Source organism: Saimiri boliviensis, chromosome 4 (genome assembly GCF_048565385.1).
Source record: "Saimiri boliviensis isolate mSaiBol1 chromosome 4, mSaiBol1.pri, whole genome shotgun sequence".
Lineage (NCBI taxonomy): Eukaryota > Metazoa > Chordata > Mammalia > Primates > Cebidae > Saimiri > Saimiri boliviensis.
Genome location: NC_133452.1, coordinates 17810175 through 17831907, shown reverse-complemented (window position 1 = coordinate 17831907; position 21733 = coordinate 17810175). Strand labels below are relative to the sequence as shown.

Genomic DNA, 21733 nt, shown 5'->3' with positions numbered 1-21733 from the left:
TTAGTTTTAATTAAAAACAAAAGATTTTTAATGGACAAATAATAATTGTATGTATTTGCAGCATACGATACAATGTTTTGATATATGTTTACATTTTGAAATGAATTAAGTTAATTAACATATCATTACCTCACATACTTATCCATTTTTGTCTAGCAAAGTTGAACTCATAGAAGTAAAGAGTAGAATGGTAGTTATCAGAGCATGAGACAAGGGATTAGATGGGGAAAAGGAAGATGTTGATCAAAAGGTACACAGTTTCAGTTAGACAGGAGGGATAAGCTTTAGTGATCCACTGTGCAGAATGGACACTATAATTAATAACAATGCATTGAATACATTGTATATGTCAAGACTGCTTAAAGTAAAGAATATCTATCAGACAGGTTTGGCATTTTCTACCAAGCCTATCTAAATAGTCTTCTACCAAGGACCAGTAAGGGAACTGAAAGAAAGTTGTTTCCTTGGAAATGGTGCTGAGGTAATAGACTCAATTCTTCCTAAAACTCCACAAATGAAGTAGGCTACAAAAATCAATTACTATTTAACACCAATATCTGATACCTTCAAATGAAAATAATCAAGGAAAAGAGATTCTTAATCCTTTCAGGTCTTAAGACAGTTTTTGCAAGTATTAAACATAACACATGTTAAATTAAAAAGCACTTCTAACCTCCTCAAAGTTGTTAGAGGTGCTTTTAAATTACTATTCTCAAAAGAAGTTTTAGTCATCCTTAGTATCTGTAACAATTTAAGGGTTAAGGAATTATACAGAGAAATTTTGTCCTTCCTCTTTCTCACACCCCTGTAAAAAAGATATTTCCTTAAGAAAGTCAGCCGGGCACGCTGGCTCATGCCTGTACTTTGAGAGGCCGAGGTGGGTGGATCATGAGGTCAGGAGTTCAAGAATAGCGTGGCCAAGATGGTGAAACCCCATCTCTACTAAAAATACAAAAATTAGCCGGGCATGGTGGCATGCACCTGTAATCCCAGCTACCAGGGAGGCTGAGGCAGAGAATCGCTTAAATACGAGAGGTGGAGGTTGCAGTGAGCCAAGATCTCGCCATTACACTCTAGCCTGGGTGACAGAGTGAGATTCTGTCTCAAAAAAAGAATGAATAAATGAATGAATGAATGAATGAATGAATGAATGAAAGTCTAAGTCTGTGGTCAGCAACACAGAAGCTTTGATTGGCCGGCCAGGGAGGTGGACTAGATATTAGCAGGGCACATGCTGGTCTCTTGTTGGCCTCTCGTCCCTAGGGGCTTGCCCTGCCCATCCCATAGTCTGTGTTCTTTAGCCAAGAAGAAAGAGCAGTGACAGGTGAGGGTGGCCCAGTGCACAGGGGACTGGGGGCAGCAGCAATTTGCGGGCCGTGACCTGAGACAGGAAAGTGTGCTATGTTGAAGACAAACATCAGGGATATCATTCTAGATGGACGCAATGACAAACGACCCACAGGAAACCAAGCAGTAAGTGCTAGAAAGGAAGATTCTGTGGACACGCCGGATAGGCCACTGATAGTATACTGAATGGAAGCAACTGAATGGTTTAAACATTTACCACTTTTTCCGTTTTTCTCTGTTTTCATTTGAACATTCCTTAGAACATGCTTGGAGATGCAGGACAAGAAGGGAAAAGGAAGACAAAAGGCAGTGACATCGAGTCAAAGAGGTTGAGTTGGGCATAAAATCATTGCATAAAATACATTGTGAATATTTTTTACAACAAGATCTTGAAAACCATTTAGTTATATACCGGCTAATCCAGAATTTGGCACACACAGGCAAGTTTGCTTAAGTTACAATAACGCAGATAAAATTAATTTTAAAGATCTTAAAAAATAATTAAATGAAAACAACATATGGCAATGTTTCGGGATGATGTTTCCGTTTGCTCATTTTTCAGTTTTCTCAAATTACAAAGAAGATTAAGGATGTGTTAAATTACTTCCTCACCTGAAGATTGTCTACCTGAACTTGCACAGCTTCTAAGGAGCCAGTGAGCAGACGGAATCGGGAAAGAGAATATCTGGCCTCCATGAGGTAACTGTTTATCTCGTCAAAAGCTGCTTTGTGATTACTCCATTGGTCAAGCACTGATTTCAACAGTATCTGTAACTGTCCAACCTTTTGGAAAGACAAACACTGCTTATAATTTCATAATATCTAGAATGATGGAATATATATTCAATTGATGGGAAAATATTACGATCTAAGAACTTCATCACGGTTTCAGGTACCATAAACAAACTAAAACTAAATAAAAATATTTAAAATGTAAAATGTATCAACTTTGAAATTTATGCCTTTCACACTTTTAAATACTCAGTTCTAAGTGGAAACGTTTAAAAGGGTAACTGATATATATACATACTTTTTCAAGTCACAAGAGGTTGATACTTTTAATAAAACAGTTTAAAAATTGTATTAAATGAGTGTTTCATACGGATTAACTCATTTAATCCTCATAAGGAATTTAGGCGATAGGTATAATCATTATCCCCATTTTATAGATGAGGAAACTGAGACACTAAGAGGTAATGAAAATTACTCAAGATTATACTGTTAGAATGTGAGAGATCTCAATTTGATTCCAGGTAGTCAGGTCCCAGAAAATGAAATTTATCTAGATCTATATCAATACCCATATCTAACTCACATGTGTGTGTATATGCGTGCATGCACACACACACACACACACACACACACACACAGACACTGAAATAATTAAAACAAAACATCTAAGATAGTCTTTCCTCATACTTATTTATCTCTATCAGAAAAGTGTTTAGTTGGTCTGTATCACTTAGATACAGATATCCACCGTGTATATCTTTCCCCAGGCAGGAGACAGATGTTTGAGAATTATCTAACACCATGGGAATGGATGAGATTATTAAGAGAGTAATGTTTAAAATAAAGGCTTATTCTAGAAAACACCAGAAACTAGACTTAAAAAAAAAAAAAGAGGTTAATGAAGTGGACTTAAAAGTACAAAGTGGCCAGGTGTGGTGGCTCATGTCTGTAATCCCAGCACTTTGGGAGGCTGAGGCAGGCGGATCACCTGAGGTTGGGAGTTCGATACCAGCCTGACCAACGTGGGGAAATCCTATCTCTACCAAAAATACAAAATTAGCTGGGCATGGTGGTGCATGCCTGTAGTCCCAGCTATTCAGGAGGCTGAGGCAGGAGAATCACTTGAACCCAGGAGGCAGACGTTGTGGAGAGCCGAGATCATGCCATTGCACTCCAGCCTGAGCAACAAGAGTAAGCCGGGCGCGGTGGCTCAAGCCTGTAATCCCAGCACTTTGGGAGGCCAAGGCGGGTGGATCACGAGGTCAAGAGATCGAGACCATCCTGGTCAACATGGTGAAACCCCGTCTCTACTAAAAATACAAAAAAATTAGCTGGGCATGGTGGCGTGTGCCTGTAATCCCAGCTACTCAGGAGGTTGAGGCAGGAGAATTGCCTGAGCCCAGGAGGCAGAGGTTGCGGTGAGCTGAGATCGCGCCATTGCACTCCAGCCTGGGTAACAAGAGTGAAACTCTGTCTCAAAAAAAAAAAAAAAAAAAAAAAAAAAAAAAAAAAAAAAAGAGTAAAACTCCATCTCAAAAAAAAAAAGGGGGTACAAAGTCATAATGCATAGATTCAATTTACTCCGTTACTTTAGGAAAACCAAAACCCAGAGTTTGGACAGTGCTGGCAAACACAGTCTTGGAGCTGGCTCTCTGTGAGCAATATTACCATGTGATCTAAATTCGCCCAGGTTTGGCCCAGTTCTCGCAGTGTGCTCATGACAGCGCCAGAGACGTCTTCTTTCTTGTTCTGAATCAAAGCAAGTCCATTCTGCTCAATTTTCTCTACTTCTTTTTCTTTTGCTTTAATCAAATCTTCCAGATCCTGAAAGATTTAAAAAATAGTCACTTTAAATTGTTCTATTATGAAACTCTGGGGTGCACTGAAATTGAGCCATTACAGTTTCATGTCCTAAAAATCTCTTACTGATCCAAAAAGCGTTCTCTCTTTTAGAAGAGGTACTCTACGGAAGCACTTCTTTTTATTCTCAAACGCAAAAAAAAAAAGTCATCTTTTTACACATAGCAAATTAGTCTGACTTTAAAAAGTACAATTTGATAATCTACCAGGTAAGGAGATGGTACTACGTAACTTTCTCAAGAGGTTGTGAGGAAAGAAATACATGTCAGAAACCGTAATATTACTTATATTATTAAGTTCATATATGTTAGTATTCAAAAAGTTGCACTGCCTACCCCATAGTAAGAAACGTGATAGGATGCAAGTCTGGGCCCCAGTATCTGAGATTTAGTCACATTTCTACTACCATAAAGCTGAGTCACTTTGGGTAGGTGAGAAATTTCTCCTGGGTCTCAGTTTCTTCAGATAGGAAATCAGCAGACTGATTTCAAATGGGAAAACTTCATCTCTATGGCCTTCTCTGTCTAAAATACTCTGAATTCTATGTAATTCTGAAAGGTATTGGGCTTCTTTGATGAATCAAATCCTCATTTTCTTTGGGATGTGCATTCATAATATAAGTATAAAATGTTCAAGAATGAAAAGCAAAATGAAACAAATTATCTGGAGCTCATACTGAACCTGTATCATAACCTATTTTAATGCTATCCAAAAATTTGAGAAGCCCAGTGAAACAGGCTGAGACTGCTATCAACATTTTACAAATAAATAAATTGAAGATCAAGTCATCCAACCTGTCTTGGGTCAAATAGCTGGTAAGGGCCAGAGTGTGGATTAGAACCCAGTCTTTTGAGCCTATGGACTCCCAGCCTGATGCCAGAAGGGAGTCATCTGAACCTCAAACTGTGGAGGGAATATAAATCCCATATTGGAGTGACGTGACAAGCCAGGCATTAAGGCATGGTTACAGTCCCATATTCAGAAGTATACCCTCAGAACTAAAAATAGATTTGTAGTTCTTGCAGATTAGAATGGAGTAAATTCCAAAATACTTTAACTCTGGCTAATACATCAATTGTATAAAAAATATTTTCATCCTTCTCATGATCCAAACATGGGCATTAAGATTGGAATTAGGTAGTGCTGCTGCTAAGGTGTTAATGAGGAGTCCAGTCTCTGCTATATTAATGTCATGACTCTTTTAAAATTATTTTGCCTTTTATTTCTGTTTTTATTGTGGTTCAACCTGTTAATCTGTCTCTACCTCATTTTGAAAATAGAAATAATGAGACATTTTCTGCTTACTCCAAAGGGATAAAATTAGATAGATATATATATATAATATATTTTAAGCTGTCAAAAACTAGCTAAATGTAAGATATTATTTTATTTGGCCATTTGGGAATGTGCCATGCTTCAGTGCAAATTTATTGATTTTTCTCTATTGAATTCTCATGAAGCTATTTTTATCTTGGTGAATTAGTTAAACTCATGCATTTGGCAGCTTAAAGAGATCATTTTTGTTTTTGATATTCTTCTCTTATTTCCACTCTGTAATTTTGTCAATATTTGACAGCTTTGATAATTACCAGAGAATAAATATAGTGATTACTGAGGTTACAGCTCCTTTGTGTCGTATAGAAAATATAATTAATTTACTATTTAGGATTTTCTATTTCTGTAAAGAGATTAAAAGACCAGAAACATTCTTTCCAATATGTTTTTAATATGATTCTAAAATTCAACCACTAGAAATTAAGTTTATCCTCATTTTTCTACAATGTTAACTTTTTCTCAGTGAGCAATATTAAATGAATGTTCCATTGATTACACACTACTTCAAACATGTGCTTCACATATAGCTCGGTATAAGAGCAAAATCCAGGAGGGAAACAGGGCTGTAATATATATTTTGTTTAAAAAAAAAAAAAAAAAAAGGTGTGTTTCCGTTGCTTAATTCAAAGACGATTCTGTTTCTGATCAAAAAGGGGAAAGATCAAACCTACCATTTTTAAAGATAATAAAACATTCTTAACTTGGATTAATTCATAAATATCAGTTTTATGTTGGTTTAAATTAATAAATCACGTCTAAAAGACTGGGAAAATACTCAAGATTTTTAAGACAAAATAAAGCTGGAATCCTGTCACCAATTTAAGTATACTGGCTTGAATTTCACACTTTGGTCCAAAAAAGCAATTTATCAAAAATGAGAATTGTATCAAGACTTGTAGTATAGCCAAATAGAACCTGCCAGTTAGGCCATTGTGATTTACATGTGATGTCCCAAAATAATTACATGAGCTACTTTCATTTTGTCTTTTGTTTCAAAGAAATGGCTTTTCATTTGAAATCATGAATTGGCATCAATACAAAGTTCCTTAAACCACACTTCAAGCTTTCCCACCTGACACTGTCTGTCTGACCTGACCCTCCGAAAGACTAAAACTTAGGTCCTACAGGCAGCAAACCATGGTCAAGCTGCTGCTGTATTTTCCAGATGGTAAGGGATCTCCCTGTTAAACAGAAGACAAGAACAGGAAAAGAAACAAAATGGAAAATGGCAGAAAAAGCTATGTTAAACCGAAAATACTAAGAAAGAGAAAAAGATACTAAGAGAGAAAAAGCAAAGTATGGAGGAAAAGAAGTGAGGAAAAAAAAAAGAAAATGCAAATGATATTAATGTAGAATTTTAGTGTTTCCACAGTAAAGTTTATCAGAGCCTTGCAACCAGAAGGCACTCACTTTGCTAACTGTAATACTCAGAATGACCTTTGAAAATCAGTGGAAATATTTTAACTTAGGAACTCAGCAAAAGGTATGACATTTTGTGCTCAAAAATAAGAAGCTGAAACTCCAGCTTACTTGTAGATTTTAGAATTTATAGCCTAAATTAGAAATTCTACTGGCCTCTGGAAAATGGAAAACGCAATCAGACTAGCTGATGCTTCTTCATCTTCAATCTTCAAGCACCCATTTTCTGACGTGAGGTGTTTTCGTTTAAATTAAAAAAATTTTTAATTATTATTATTTTAAGGTATTTCTTTATATGATGTTTTCCTTTATCAATTTTATGCAGTCTCAAAATTGTAATCCATTAGGTAGGGAGCCAGCACTGTTCTTCCCTTTCAGAAGAAATCAGTTTTGATTAAGTGCTTAAATATATCCCTCTTTATATGTGTTCCAAACAGAAAACATGCTGATTGGAAGAGGGATCATTACCAAAGTCCTTTCTTTCTGAAACCCAGAATAGAAAAACAAGATTTGCAGAGAGAAGCTTTTCTGTAGAATTACTTCACTGTTGAGTTTTTAATTGTTTTTAGGAAACACTGTAAGAGAACTGTCACCATCTGTAACATAGTAAGAATTCATGAATTATTTTCAAAAATCTTATTACAGCATTAACTGCAATAGCTCATTTTTCTTTTGGGTACACAGGAAGACCTAGGGAAAGACTGTGTGTCCCTGAGTCACTGAAAAACATCTGAAATGTTACTGCTTGACCTGAACCTTCAATCCTTCTCCCTCACAGTAGAGCAAGCACACTCTGTGTACTTCCCCATGTGACAAAATAGGAAATAAATGAATACTTTCTATTAATTAATAGGGTATTGATTAATAATAATTAATAATTAATAGTCTGTTGTGAAGCGCTTGCTCAGAGGAAGTGAATGGGAATCCAACCAAGCCTCTAGTGCTAACTTCCATTTATAGGAAATATGGAGGAAAGAAGAATAAATCAAACAACATTATAAGGACATTCATAAGTCAGTCCTGAACATGGCACCCATCAGCAGCTTCTGTGACAGGTTAACAGTCTTAACAAAATATTCAAAGGACTTCAGATATCTAATAAGCAAATATATCATATGGATATTGTTTGCATCCTAATTTTGAATGTTAACTTAAAAAGACATTTTAAAGACAACTGAGGAAATAAGATTATGGGTTGAACATGAAATAATTATTAAACTTTTGGTGGTGATAATACTACGGATGCATTAAGAAAATGTCTGTTTTTCAAAGATAAATTGTAGTATGTAAGAATAAAGCAACATGATGTCTGGTATTTGTATTTACTGTGAAATCTATTTTTTTTTAAAGTTTTTTTTTTTTTTTTTTGGAAACAGGGTCTCGCTTTGTCACTCAGGCTGGAGTACAACAGTGCAAACACAGCTCACTGCAGCCTTGATCTCCTGAAGCTAAGCAATCCTCCCTTCTCAGCCCCCTGAGTAGCTGGGATTACAGGTGCAGTACTACCACATCTGACTGATCTTTTATAGTTTTTTGGAGAGGTAGGGTTTCACCATGTTGCCCAGGCTGCAAATCTTGATAATTATTAAATCTGATGCTTGTTATATAGCATTTACAGCATTTCTCTCTATTTGTGAGTATGTTTGAAAATTTTCATAATTTCAAGTTTTTAAAAACAAGTGAAGAAATCTAATGTAAAAAAAACTATAAACTCACAGAATCAAAAAAAATTGTTACTAAGTGCAACTTTAAAAAAAAATATTTAACTTGAAACTCTCAAGGCCTACAAACACATTAGCATATGGCATGAAATTGTGAGATGGTGTGTGTTAGCCACTTGGACAAGTTACCTGACAGTCTTTCAGTGCATTTTGAACAGAAGCCTGATCTCCAATTCGATGCTGTTGTTTTAGTCTTTTTTCCTGGGTTTCAAACCATGTTTTCAGACACTGTACATTATTTTCATATTCTGACCAAGATTCCAATAAGCTTTCCAATAGCTGGATCTGAATAAACACAATAAAATGAAATTTGCAACTTTATTTTAATAAAATCAAATCATTGGCATGTTAATTACTCTAGCCTGTATTTCCTACAAATTAAGAATTCTTAAATACAGTTCTTTGTATATATGATTTAAAACAGGGGTGTCTAATCTTTTGGCTTTCCTGGGCCACACTGGAAGAAGAATTGTCTTGAGCCACACATGAAATAAACTAACACTAACAGTAGCTGATGATCTAAAAAAAAAAAAAAAAATTGTAAAATAAATCTCATAATGTTTTAAGAAAGTTTACAAATTTGTGTTGGGCCACATTCAAAACTGTCCTGGGCTGCATGTGGTCCACAGGCTGGACAAGCTTCATCTAAAAAATGAATTTCATAAAGTATGAATCACTGACTATTACTTATTGGGAAGCAAGAAAGGACTAAAGTCAACTTGAAGTAAAGGTAAAAGAAATTAAGAGTCATCTTTAGAAAACTGAAACATCATGAAATATACAAAGAGGAGAAGTGTATAACAGAAAATCATCAACAGGCTAAAGAAAGATTCGGGTGATTAACCCTCAACAGGCTAAAGAAAGATTCGGGTGATTAACCCTCAGGGATATAGCTATACTACTCATGAACCTAGTCTTCCTTACAGAGTGTGCCTGTTCTTGGAATTTTCATGTGAATCTGGACAGCAGCAAGCCACTGGCTTACCTTCTCAGTTACTAGACCTTGCAGAATTTGCCAACTTTTATTCATTGCTCCAAGTTGCTCAGCAAAATCAGTCTTATCACTACGTTTACTTTCCACATCCTGACTACTGATTTGTAGCACAGACTGGTTCACAAAATCCACTGTCAACTGTTTACAGTTAATGTCTATCTTAAAACCCTAAAAAAAGAAGAGAAAATAAGATTATACAACAAAGGTCTTATTACTTTTCCAGGAATTGGAAAACTTTAAGTAACCTCAATATTAATGTTATTATTTCCATAACTCAGTTGAAATGGCACAATTTGTCTGTATTCACACAACCCATTATTTTCAGAAGCTGAATATATATTTGTATATGTTTATATGAACATAAACCTAGATATGTGTATGTATGTATATATATATACACACATTTATGTAGAAGATTTAGAACTAGATAAATTATATAACCTCACTATAAAATATTTATAAATTTATTTTTATAATTTCTGTAATTCTTTAAGAAAAACACAAAATCATTCAAAATCGTTCCCAGTACTAGATATTTCTTCTTATTTCTATAACTGAGAATACATTTTTCTTGCTCTTGAATACCTATCTGGAAGGAAGGAAACATACATTCTAAGATTTGATTCCCATAATTTGGATTTTTTAGTTCTTTCAAACAAAATGGTCTGAAAATACGAAAAGTTAAAAAGAAAAAATTTTAATTACCTTATATTTCTGAAGATATTCATGAATTGCCTTGTAACCTATGGAATTTTTAATATTATCTTCATCCATCTGAATAACATTTTCCATTAGAGAAATCCAACTCATGACTTCAGAAATGGCATGGCGGGAAGGCAGTTTATCCATCTGGAGCTGTCCAAGTCAGGGATAGAACAAATCCCAAGTATTAAAGTGGAAACCCCAACTTCCACTAACTTTGAAACCCTACAATTCTTAAAAATGTACCAAGAGAGATAATACTCCTAATGACATTTGGAGCTCTTACCCCTATTGAAAGCTTCAAATTAAACATCAGGCAAGTGATGAACAATAATAGTCATTTTATGTTCACTTGACATCCAATACTGTAAACATTGTATAAACATTAACTAATTAATCAAAACACCAGCAAGAAGAGAATATTATTCTTATTTTATAACTAGTTTTATGAGTTTTAAAAAAATTAACCACAAAACATTCAACAGATGTATTTTATTAATTATCTTGTAAAATCTCTGCATATTATGACTCAGGAATGTTAAAAGAAGAGAAAAATACCACACTACAAGCTATCATTTTCTAGATTTTTGGCACTCTAATATTTATTCCTTAGAGCATAGCCAGTTTCCTCAGTCCTTAGCTGAAATTACAGTATTTAGTATTCAAAATCTTACTTAACGTATCACACATTTATGCATATGCTTATTATAATGATTTGGAGGAACAAAAGCTATCATTTAAAATCCTTGTAGATCAACTTCTGTGTGGTGCTGAAAGATATAGCAACGAGCGTGGGATGGTTCCTGCCTTCTGGGGAAGCACAGCTGCTTCTTAGGAGAGATTAGGCATGTACACAAAACACAGCTATCCTGCTTGATACAGTGATGAGTGTCAAAGAGAGATAAAGATAAAATGTTCTGGGATTTCAAGGGAGGTAAGTGTATTTTCAGATAAGAGGAGTATTCACATCTACTGAATACCAATTGCTCTCCTATACATAAGATTTTTTTACATATATTATAAATCTTCATAACCACTCACTTTATGAGAAAAGTGTATGTAAGGGTCCAATTGTTATCTGAGAGAAAACAGAGTTTAAACAAAGCCAGACAAACATTCCAATACACACACCCACATCCACATCCACACATTAAAGAAATCCTTGGAGGAAATGCCGTTGGAGTGGGGCTTTGTGGTGTGGCTCACTTTTCACATTAACCCAGTGGAAGAGAGAAGAGGCCAGGTGTCTGGGACAAAGTTGATTTAGATTTGTGAGCAAAAACAAATTAATGTATTTTCCATGTCATATAGCTTAAGTCAATTACTATCCACTAAACCAATCCTTCCTTCTGTACCTGGTGGAGCTTCTCCTGGACAGCTGGAATATTGGTTAGCAGGTCAGTCCACTGGCTGTCAATGTGTGACAGCTCAGAGCGCAGCGTGGCTGTGTCCACCTTCTTTAGTCGAAGAAGCTGATTTCCAGTACTCAGTACAGATGATTTCAGGGAAGATTTGGCATCTACTTCTTTAGAAAACTCCTAAAATGAGTAGCAATGTTCACATTAGTATTAAATAGCCAGACCGTTCATTAAAAGGAAAGTGACAAATTTAGTGCATGAAACAATTTCCTTGACATCCTGGAGGGGTTTATGCTGAGCACTCTCAACGAAAATGAAAGCAGCATACCCTTGCCCTTGAATGAAAGCAAACTACAAAGCCCCTATCTAAAAACTACTTTCAAGAGGCAATGTTGAGTCATTGAGCCCTACTATTTTGCATAATTATGGGACACACATAGTCAACATTAAGATATTCTCTATAGCTTAGTTTATTAAGTATACCCACTGATAGCTGACTTCCTTTCTACTAGTATATGGATCAGGCCTAACTTACAGGCCTGAATCAAATGCCTTAGATTCATAGACTTACCAGGAAAGCATTTAGATGATCACGGACCATTTCCAGCTCTTGTGGGACTGTCACGGATTGCTGAGTCCAAAATTCTAGCCTGTCTTTTGCAGATTGTAACCAGTGAATTAGATCTGCAGATTCACTTTGATATCTGTAAGCATATTAAGGAGTCTATTAAGTAAACATTTAATCCCTATCTTCTGCTTACTCATGTTATTCACCAATGCCAACAGTTTTAAAACAAGAAGTCTGAAGATTTAGAAGAAAAATGCATGAGATTGGCACTCTGAACTTTTCTTAATGTTGATACCTTTATCAAGCCTGTCTCTCTGAATTTATGCTTGCCTGTCTTTGAGCTGGGTATAAAAATATCTTTCTCCTACTCCTTCACATTGATGCTACTTAAAAAATATTAGATGATAGTTATAAAAAGTCTTTTGAAACAAAGGTGGCTTAGACACAGGCTATGTCATTATGTAGAAAATCATCCCTCCATGCCCCCTGAATGGTTCCCATTGCCTTTGAGAAGCCTCTCCTGAATCCACGTTTTCTCTTTCTCTCCCTCTCAGGCTTTACTGTGAGCTCTCAGACACAGTCATTAGGCAAGGGAGGGTGAAACTCAAAGGTAAGGTGCCTTATGCACCTGCCTCCCTGCTCACTTTTAATTATATGTTCATATGATTATACAAGAATCCAAGGTGGGGACTTTCTGCTTATCTTTATTTTTCAAACTATACAGTAAGTTTCTAGAGGAGTCATATCATTTTCAAGTGAATATGTACTTGCCTTATTTATTTACTTATTTTTGAGACAGGGTCTTGTTCTATCCACTAGGCTGGAATACAATAGCATGATAATGGCTCACTGCAGCCTTGACCTCCCAGGCTGAAGCAATCCTCCTGCTTCAGCCTCTTCAATAGCAGAGACTATAGGCATGTGCCACCATACCTAGAACTTTTTAAAAAATTTTTTATAGAGATTGTGGTCTTACTATGTTTCCCAGGGTGAACTCCTAGCCTCAAGCAATTCTCCCTCCTGCATTGGACTCCCCAAGTAATAAGATTACAGTTTGAGCCACCATCCCCCACCCTCACTAGCCTTAATGCAATGCAGCACTTATCTAAAAATATACAAAACAGTCATGTGTTACCTGGTCCAGTGTTTCAATATTGTTTCCAATCTGTGAAGTTCCTTAGATACCTTGTTGGTGTTACTTAGCCAGTGCTCTCCAAGTTGATTTAGTTGGCTTTCTAGATCTGAGCAGCTGATGGATATCAGAAGTCGTTTCCCGTCATCTAATACTTGATATAATTTGGGCTGGTATTCATTAAGGCTAGATTTTAAATGCTAAAATGATTGAAATTATGGCGTTAAAAGTTTGGGTATATAATTTTTGTCTTTAAGAATTATAATTTCTCTGGTACCTACAATGTTCTCATTACCTGTTATTCAAACTTAAACTATATTCACTCAAGTAATATTGAAAAGTTTAAGATGTTTCATCTACATTTAAGTATAGAGAGTCTCCTTTTATTATTTATTTATTTTTTTTGGTAATGATGTTAGGTGGACTTAAAACTGCCAAATTGTCATTATTTCGAGAATAGTGTGACATCAGTATAAACTACAGAAAATGCTTGGTGGAGGCTGAATTTTCAAAAAGAGCTCTCATTAAAAAAGAAAAAAGAAAAAAGAAAGACTTTTAATGATGTTCTACTATAACAGAAACACTATCTGCTTTCAATGTCAATAACTTGAAAGAAAAGTAGGAGTACTAAAACATAACTGATCGCAAGTTTGTTTACATTCTGTTAAAACTATTAGTAAGTTTCTAAAGGCAATGTGGTGGCTTGTAACACCAACCTGGTAGAGTGTTATACGGTCAATAAGCCTGTCCTCATTCTCCTCCACCAGACCCACACTTGGGATGCTGCTTTCCACCACCTCCAGCTGTCTGCTGAGCTCCTGCTGGTCCTCCTCCAGATGAGACCACGTCTAGAAACACAACATTAGTCTGTGAGCTAAAAAAAGCCCCCTCATTAGGTAAAGACATTCTTCCTTGTGTGCAAAATCTATGCTTGACGGATTCTCCTTTAAGTTATATCCAATATGTTTGTGTTGGGGCTTGCCCTAGGAAGCAAAAGATGGCTTTGAAGCAAGTAATCAGATGGTGACCCTTTAAAGCACTGGCATCTGCCACTAGCCTTTTTATGACTGTAAGTTACTAAACTCTGTACCTCTTTTCCATATATTAAAATGGGGACAATAATAGCTATCTTCTCCATTATAAGGATTAAATGGAATAATGTATGCAGTGTACCTGGTATCTGGTATGCACCTTTTTTTTTTTTTTTTTTAAGATATGCTCTCACTCTGTTGCCCAGGCTGGAATACAGAGGCACAATTATAGATGACTGCAGGCTCGAACACCTGGGCTCAAGGGATCCTCCTGCCTCATCCTCCCAAGTAGCTAGGACCACAGGTGCATGCCACCACATCAGGCTAATTAAAAAAAAAAAAATTGCAGCAAACAACATTGCCGTGTATGTACCTATGCAATAATCCTGCATGATCTGTACATGTACCCCAGAACCTAAAGTACAATTTTAAAATAAAAATAAATAAATAAAAAGTTTTGTAGGGACGGGAGTCTCACTATGTTGTCCAGGCTGGTCTCTAACTCCTAGCATCAAGAGATCCTCCTGCTTCAGCCTCCCAAAGTGCTAGGATTACAGGCATGAGCCACCACATCTAGCCCAGGTATGCATGGTTTTATTCTTTACCAAAGTAAGGGTTTACACAAGTAAACAAAACACATTACATTTGCAAAAGAAACAGATATTTATAAATATGAATATATAGTCTATATATTCTGTGAAAGAAAAATACCAGATCACTTATTCCTAAGTTCAGACTTCTATTTTATTTAAAACTGGAAAAACTTTTTTAAAAAAACAGTTGAAGTCTTTTCCAATAATTTACACCATGGGTCAGCAGTTTCTCAGTTTGAGTATCCTCAATGTACTGTGCAGTTGAAGTGGCAACAAGACACAGTAGTAGAAACCCATGCTTTTAAAACATACTTACCAAATACCTATTGCCAGGTACTTTCAATGCCTAGGGATCTAGGAGTAAATAAAACAGACAAAAATCCAGGCAATAATAAACAACAAACCAAAAACAGACAATAAGCATTATGGTATAATAGAGTTCTTCCACTGTAGAAGAATGAAACAGGACTGGGTAGGGGTGGGAGGGAGTGTCCAGGTGTGTGCCTGGTGGGGCTGCAATTTTCTTTCTTTCTTTTTTTTTTTTGAGACAAGAGTTTCCCTTTTGTTGCCCAGGCTAGAGTGCAATGCTGCGATCTTGGCTCACCGCAACCTCTACCTCCCGGGTTCAAGCAATTCTCCTGCCTCAGCCTCCAGAGTAGCTGGGATCCCACACCCGGCTAATTTTGTATTTTATTACAGATGGGGTTTCTCCCTCTTGGTCAGGATGGTCTCAAACTCCTGACCTCAATCAAGTGATCCAACTGCCTTGGCCTCTCAAAGTGCTGGGATTTACAGGCGTGAGCCACTGTGTCCAGCCAAGGCACTGCAATTAAAATGGTGTTATCAGGTAAGTTTCAAAGAGAAACACACATTTCAGGTAGTGAAGTCAGACAGATGAAGGTATGATCGCTGACTCTGCCACGAATTAACCATGTGCCTTGGCAAGCCATTGCTCCTGGACTCATTCCTGAAACAGGGATTCAAAATTCCATCTCAAAGGTTATGATAAAGATGAGATGGATTCATGTAAATGTAAAAAGCCTAGCCAGAGGCCTGACATGTAAATAAAGCATAATTATTATTACAGAGATTTTGAACATTAAAGGTAGATGTCTCTCCAAAATATAAGGAATTCCACATCAGGGAATTCCACATCTGGGACTTGGGTGTTAGCTAGCTATGAAAATGTTGAACCAGGGAAAATCCCATTTAGAAAAAAATGCAAATATGAGAGGGATTGCAGGCCATCCAGGTAAGATCGGTAATATTGCGGGAGCAGGTGGGGAATACAAAAAAGGAGAGAGGGATTATAATCTCTAAAACTTCCAAGGGAAAGAGGAAGAATGAGAAAGCAGGAACAGTTTAGGGCAATTGATACAGTTACTGAAGAAAAGGAGGGGACTATTCCATCAGGAATGCCCTATATTCTCATTTCAATAGGGTTCTACAGCTGGCCAGTAGCCACCACTGAGCACCTATTCTGTTCCAAGAGCAACTGCATCTGGGACAGAGAAAAATAATTCCACATTTTTCTTCCTTTTTTTTTTTGAGAAGGAGTTTACTCTTGTTGCCCAGGCTGGAGTGCAATGGTACAACCTCAGCTCACTGCAACCTCCACCTCCTGGTTCAAGTGATTCTCCTGCCTCCATCTCCCAAGTAGCTGGGATTACGGGCACCCACCACCACACCCAGCTATTTTTGTATTTTTAGTAGAGACAGGGTTTCACCATGCTGGTTGGTTTCACCATGCTGGTTGGTTTCACCAAGTTGGCCAGACTGGTCTCAAACTCCAGACCTCAGTTGATCCAACCACCTCAGCCTCCCAAAGTGCTGGGATTACAGGTGTGAGTCACTGCACCTGGTTTATTTCTACATTTTTCATACTCTTAGGTAAGCTATCAGTCTGAATATCAAAACCCCAAATATCTTCAAGCCGAGTCGGAAGTCAGTGTGTATTTATCTCACTTCTAATATGGCACAGCAGATAGTCAAATGTAAACAGGAAACACTGGGAACAAGCAACACAGGAGCCGTAGGAAAAGTGCGGTCCTGAGCCTAGGGTCACAGCTAGTTCTGAAGTTACGTGAGGCAAACTGCATGGATTGATATATCTTGCATTGAAGGTCCATGTTGCAGGAGGAAATGTGCAGCATAGAAGAAATGACATTAATGGTCTCACCTCTAGAATGTACTCCAGTTCCACACCCCTCTTGTGAGCCCGTTTCAGTACAGCAGAAGCCTGAGCCATCATCTCTGTATGGAATTGGGTTTCCTTTTGGACTGCAAAGCTGATTATCTTTCTGAAGAGTGTTTCAGTCAAGATCATATGAGATTCCAGGCCCTGAAAGTATTCCTGCAATTTTTCAGGGAGGAAGAAGTCAGAAACTCATTCATATATTATGTTAGAATCAAAATTGGTTTAGGGCCCCAGGTGTGGTGGCTCACACCTATAATCCCAGCACTTGGGGAAGCTGAAGTGAGCAGATCATCTGAGGCCAAGAGCTTGAGACCAGCCTAGCCAACATGGTGGAATCCATCTCTACTAAAAATACAAAAATTAGCTTGACATGGTGGCAGGCACCTGTAATCCCAGCTATTCAGGAGGCTGAGGCAGGAGAATCGCTTGAACTTGGGAGGCAGAGGTTACAGTGAGCTGAGATCATGCCACTGCACTCCAGCCTGGGCGACAGAGCAAGACTCCATCTCAAAAACAAATCAAAACAAAACATTGCTTTAAACATGAAAGCTGACAGAACTCAATTAATGTATGAGTAACACCCTCTCACTCCCACTGGCCTTCCCCGGTCCAGGCACTTGTCACTGTCTACAGAGAAGGATCTAGTCTCCTAATTGGCTTCTCTAGCCTCTCCACTCAAGTGCATTCTATACCCAGCTATGCTGCAAACACAGTGCCCCCCAAACAAAGATCTTCACATGTGCCAGCTACAGAGAAAACTCCTCTGCCCTCAAAATACGTCATCCATGTGCAATCTCCCTTCCTTGTTCTCCTGGCATGGCCTCTCTCCTCCATCTACCTCTATGTGTTTTGGACACACTAGCTCCCGTTCCCCTCCTTTGGCCTCTGCTTCTACTCTGTTCTCAAGATTTTCTCACTTGACACTTTCGGTGACTTTCCTTCCTCCATGGCTGGCCTTGAGCTCTACTTTCTGAGCTTCTAGAATGTTTGTTGTGCTCATTCCATGTTGTCAGCTGCAGCTTTATAGGCACTGATTGATACTAAAGATTTGTTTGTTTTCCTTGTATTATATCTAAACATAACAGAACTATAGGCCTTGTGCCATCCTACAAATGTTTTTGAAATGTTACTCTTTATGTATAATAGACCCTGGAGGAAGGACATGGAGCTTATTCCATTTTTGGTTCCCAGTACCACGGCAGAATGGAAGAACTGGGAACTGATAGTAACAGTTAACATTAATTGCGTCCTTTCTGTTTACTAGGCACTCCATAAATACTCTATCTAACTAATCTCATTCTCATAACAACTCTCTACCTGTATGAGATAGGGAATTTTGTTTCCAGTTTTACAGATGAGAACACTGAGAACCCCCACTCTATGCACATTGCCCAGTATCACATAGCTAGTCATGGCAGAGCTTGGGTTTGAAGTTGGGCAGTGTGACTTTATTTGTACTTCTCATCAACACTGCAGAACTCTCTCTCAGAAAATGGGCTGGTAAGTAGAAGCTAAAGTTATTATTTTTAACCAGCAATGATCAAATCACAGAGTCCTAAAGTTGGAAGAGACTTTGAAGTTCATCTAGCTCAGCATGCAATGAAAGCTGAGATTCCTTTTACAAGCCCGTCTCCCCTGAAAGCTTTGGCTGGACTTCTCATAGCCAGAAGGGCTGTCTGCTCAATGGCAGCTTACTCCTTTTCGAGTTCTTTTTCTATTGAGGTTTATTTCCCTGTTATTTACACTCATTGATCCTAGTTTCCCCTCTGGAATAACTCAGAATAATCTTTTATTGCCATGGTCAACAATTTGAGAAACACCAGCTGTGAACTTTAAAGCAATGTTTTCAAAGCCAAATGATAAGGCTTTAATAAATCATAAAGCTTTGGACAAAAACGTCTGGGAAAAAATAGGAAGAACAATTTGAAAAAGAGAAAAAAGAATCCACCTTTACAAGGCACCAGAGAGCTACACAATGATCGAAGATTTAAACTTCTATAACCCAGTGGGATTTTTTTAGTTTCCCTACAGGAAATTCCCATAGTCTAAAAGGCTGTGTGTACATGTGTGTGTGTGTGTGTGTGTGTGTGTGTGTGTGTGTCTGTGAAATAGGCATTCTTTTACTATAGAGTAGTGTCCAACCTGAACTTGGCTGTGGCATACAATGATGGAGTGATTTCAGGCCTCCCAACTTTGATTACATAGTAAATGGCCTTGCTGTTTCCAGGGAGAAAGTCTGAGGTCTACAGCAACTAGAGGAGCATATGTGAAGGGTCAGAGGATCTAAACGATATATGTAAAAGACACCAGCCCAACCCTGGAGCTGAACAGACAGTTCTGCATTTCTAGAGAAGAGCAAGGAGTCCTTGACCAGGACAAGAGAGGGCAGAGAGAGCATCTAGGACCAAGTGGACAAACAGGCAAAAAGGAAACCCAGGGAAAGGTGGAGTTAAGAACGAAAGTGGGCTCCTTTGAAGAGAGGCTCTGAGTTTTTCTTTGGCTTCAGCTCATCTAGGGAGAAAGCCTGGCTAATAATACTAGTGAGGGACTGATAAGTAAAATTACAGGTAAGTTATTTTTCTTTTTTATTTACAGAATTATAGAAACATATCCTCTATAATTTATCTATGCTACTGAAAGCCAGTGGGCTTGAATATACATTTTTTGACCATTTTAAAGAATAAGTTATACAAGTAAGAACTCATAAAAGACTGAGAATATTAGGTTTTACTAAATATGTATCAGGGTTTGAGAGCATGCTTTCCAACTACAATTTTTTTTTTCTCTCTCTCTCTCTTTTTTGTTTTGTACCTTATGTTTGTCAAGTAGTTGTTGGATTTCCTCTTTGGAAGACACGATGATTTTCTGGTCTCCTGCCATCTTCTCCTGACCAGTTTCTAGCAGGTCAGCCAGATCTTGGAGGGCCCTCTCATACTGACTCTTGAGTGTAAGATTCTGGTTCAGACCACTCCGCCGGGAGCCAATGGTCATCATCAGTTCATCATACATGTCCTAAGAAGCAGAGACCACAAGACTCACTCTCAATTCAAATTCTGGCAACTCTCGAAAAGAAAATCAATGTACTAGGCCCAAGAGCCAACCGAGAAAATGCCTTCAGGAATGCACCTATGGAAATGTTCTGCCTGCAGGCTGTCTGCTTGGCTTTCCTATGAGCCTTACTTTGAAAACATGTCTCACAAAAAAATAACCTCTGGACCTTTATTCTCATGCCCAGGGTATATTCGTTCACAGTGTCTTGATACCTGGTGGTTCCAGTTCTTTCATTAACCTTATTCGGTATGCTTATCTTTTTGTTTTAAATTTCATTTTATTTTTATCTGACAATGAAGCACAATGGAGAAACTGAAAAAAAACTGATTTCATAAAAATTCACTTATGAAGTCACTGGGTGAAAGGATAAAATAAATATTCAATAAATAATGTGGAAACAACTCAACTCTGAAGAAAAGTAGAGTCTTGTCTCATGTCACATACCGAAATGCAATTTAGATTGATCACAAAATAAAAATTTACTAAGTTAAAATATGAAAGGAAATAAACACGTGTCTATAAAAAATAAGCTTAATATTTTAAGATTTAAAAAGACATGCAAAAGTGCTTCCTAGAAATGACATAAGAGGTAGACCGGACAACTGTTTTCTCGGGATATCAATGGTTTGAGATGAGATGCAGGTAAAACTGTTGAAAATCTGTCCGTGTGGCTGAGGGACATGTCATAGAAAATGTAATTCCCATTTTTCTAGAGTTCTCAACATAATTTTAGAGCAATTGAATATAGTATCCTTAACATTTTCCTGCTAAATAACAATCTTATTTGGGACTATCCCTCAAAGAAAGAGCTAGAGAAATAGGGGAGTTTAATGTGAGCAGGAAGAGTTTCAAACTGAAGACAATATTTTCGCCAAATGTGGTGGAGTAAATAACTATTTAAACTGGAAAGGCATTTTAGGAGATGATGACACACCAAACACGAAATTTATTTGAGGCATACGGACCTGATTAATGTATCACATTAAGGTTTAGCAGGCCAAAATGCTTCAATCTGGAAAAGTTCAGTTTTAATGCCTATTTATGGCTATGACATTTGACTCTTACACCTGATGCTTAAGTGCTGTCGGAAAACTGTCTAAAAAGTACAAAGTGGAGGTGGTGGGCTTATGACATCATGAAATGTAAGACAAAGGAGAGATACAGTTAAAATAAAAATGTTCTTCTTTTTTAAGGTCTATTTTATTTTCTCAAAGAAAGAACTCACATCCCTGTACTGGACTGAGGGTTACTAATTCTCAATCATTCTGCATACAGAGAAAATCTAACGTGTGTGTCTGTGTGACCGTACACAATTATACACAATTTCTTCCTGATCGAACATAACTGCATTGCCTAGCTGATGCTAAATTTTGCTGGGCTAATATCTGAGTATCTTCTTTCTACCCAATATCAGATTCTTGCCTAAATGTCAGATCAAGGAAAGGCAATTAATGCAAAGTGTTATTCTCTATTCCTGAAGGATGATAGAAGTCTGTTTAGATTTCAACTACCTTCTAGTTTAATTTTTGTTGTTGTTGTTCTAAGACTGAAATAATGTATCTATTCCATTCAAACATGTATGGAAGATAAACTACAGTTTTTGCTTTAGGAAAAAACACTTCCTAAAAAGTATTAACTTGATTATTTGCTTTTAAAATAATACATGAGGAGGTAATGCGATACCAGGGTAGAT

General features: G+C 37.2%; 1 protein-coding gene across 23 annotated transcripts in view; it reads right to left on the bottom strand.

Moving 5' to 3' along the window:
• SYNE1 (spectrin repeat containing nuclear envelope protein 1) overlaps nucleotides 1–21733 on the bottom strand; it is a 518258-nt gene that overhangs the window by 101249 nt on the left and 395276 nt on the right. For all 23 annotated transcript variants that reach the window (XM_074397242.1, XM_074397246.1, XM_074397241.1 and 20 more), the window contains 11 exons: nucleotides 19801–20001; nucleotides 16972–17145; nucleotides 13885–14016; nucleotides 13172–13368; nucleotides 12040–12172; nucleotides 11466–11648; nucleotides 10114–10263; nucleotides 9400–9576; nucleotides 8544–8699; nucleotides 3748–3903; nucleotides 1960–2130 (listed from right to left, as the gene is read on the bottom strand). In XM_074397242.1, coding sequence (XP_074253343.1) covers nucleotides 1960–2130; nucleotides 3748–3903; nucleotides 8544–8699; nucleotides 9400–9576; nucleotides 10114–10263; nucleotides 11466–11648; nucleotides 12040–12172; nucleotides 13172–13368; nucleotides 13885–14016; nucleotides 16972–17145; nucleotides 19801–20001 — 1830 coding nt within the window. The remainder of the gene's footprint in view (nucleotides 1–1959; nucleotides 2131–3747; nucleotides 3904–8543; nucleotides 8700–9399; nucleotides 9577–10113; nucleotides 10264–11465; nucleotides 11649–12039; nucleotides 12173–13171; nucleotides 13369–13884; nucleotides 14017–16971; nucleotides 17146–19800; nucleotides 20002–21733) is intronic.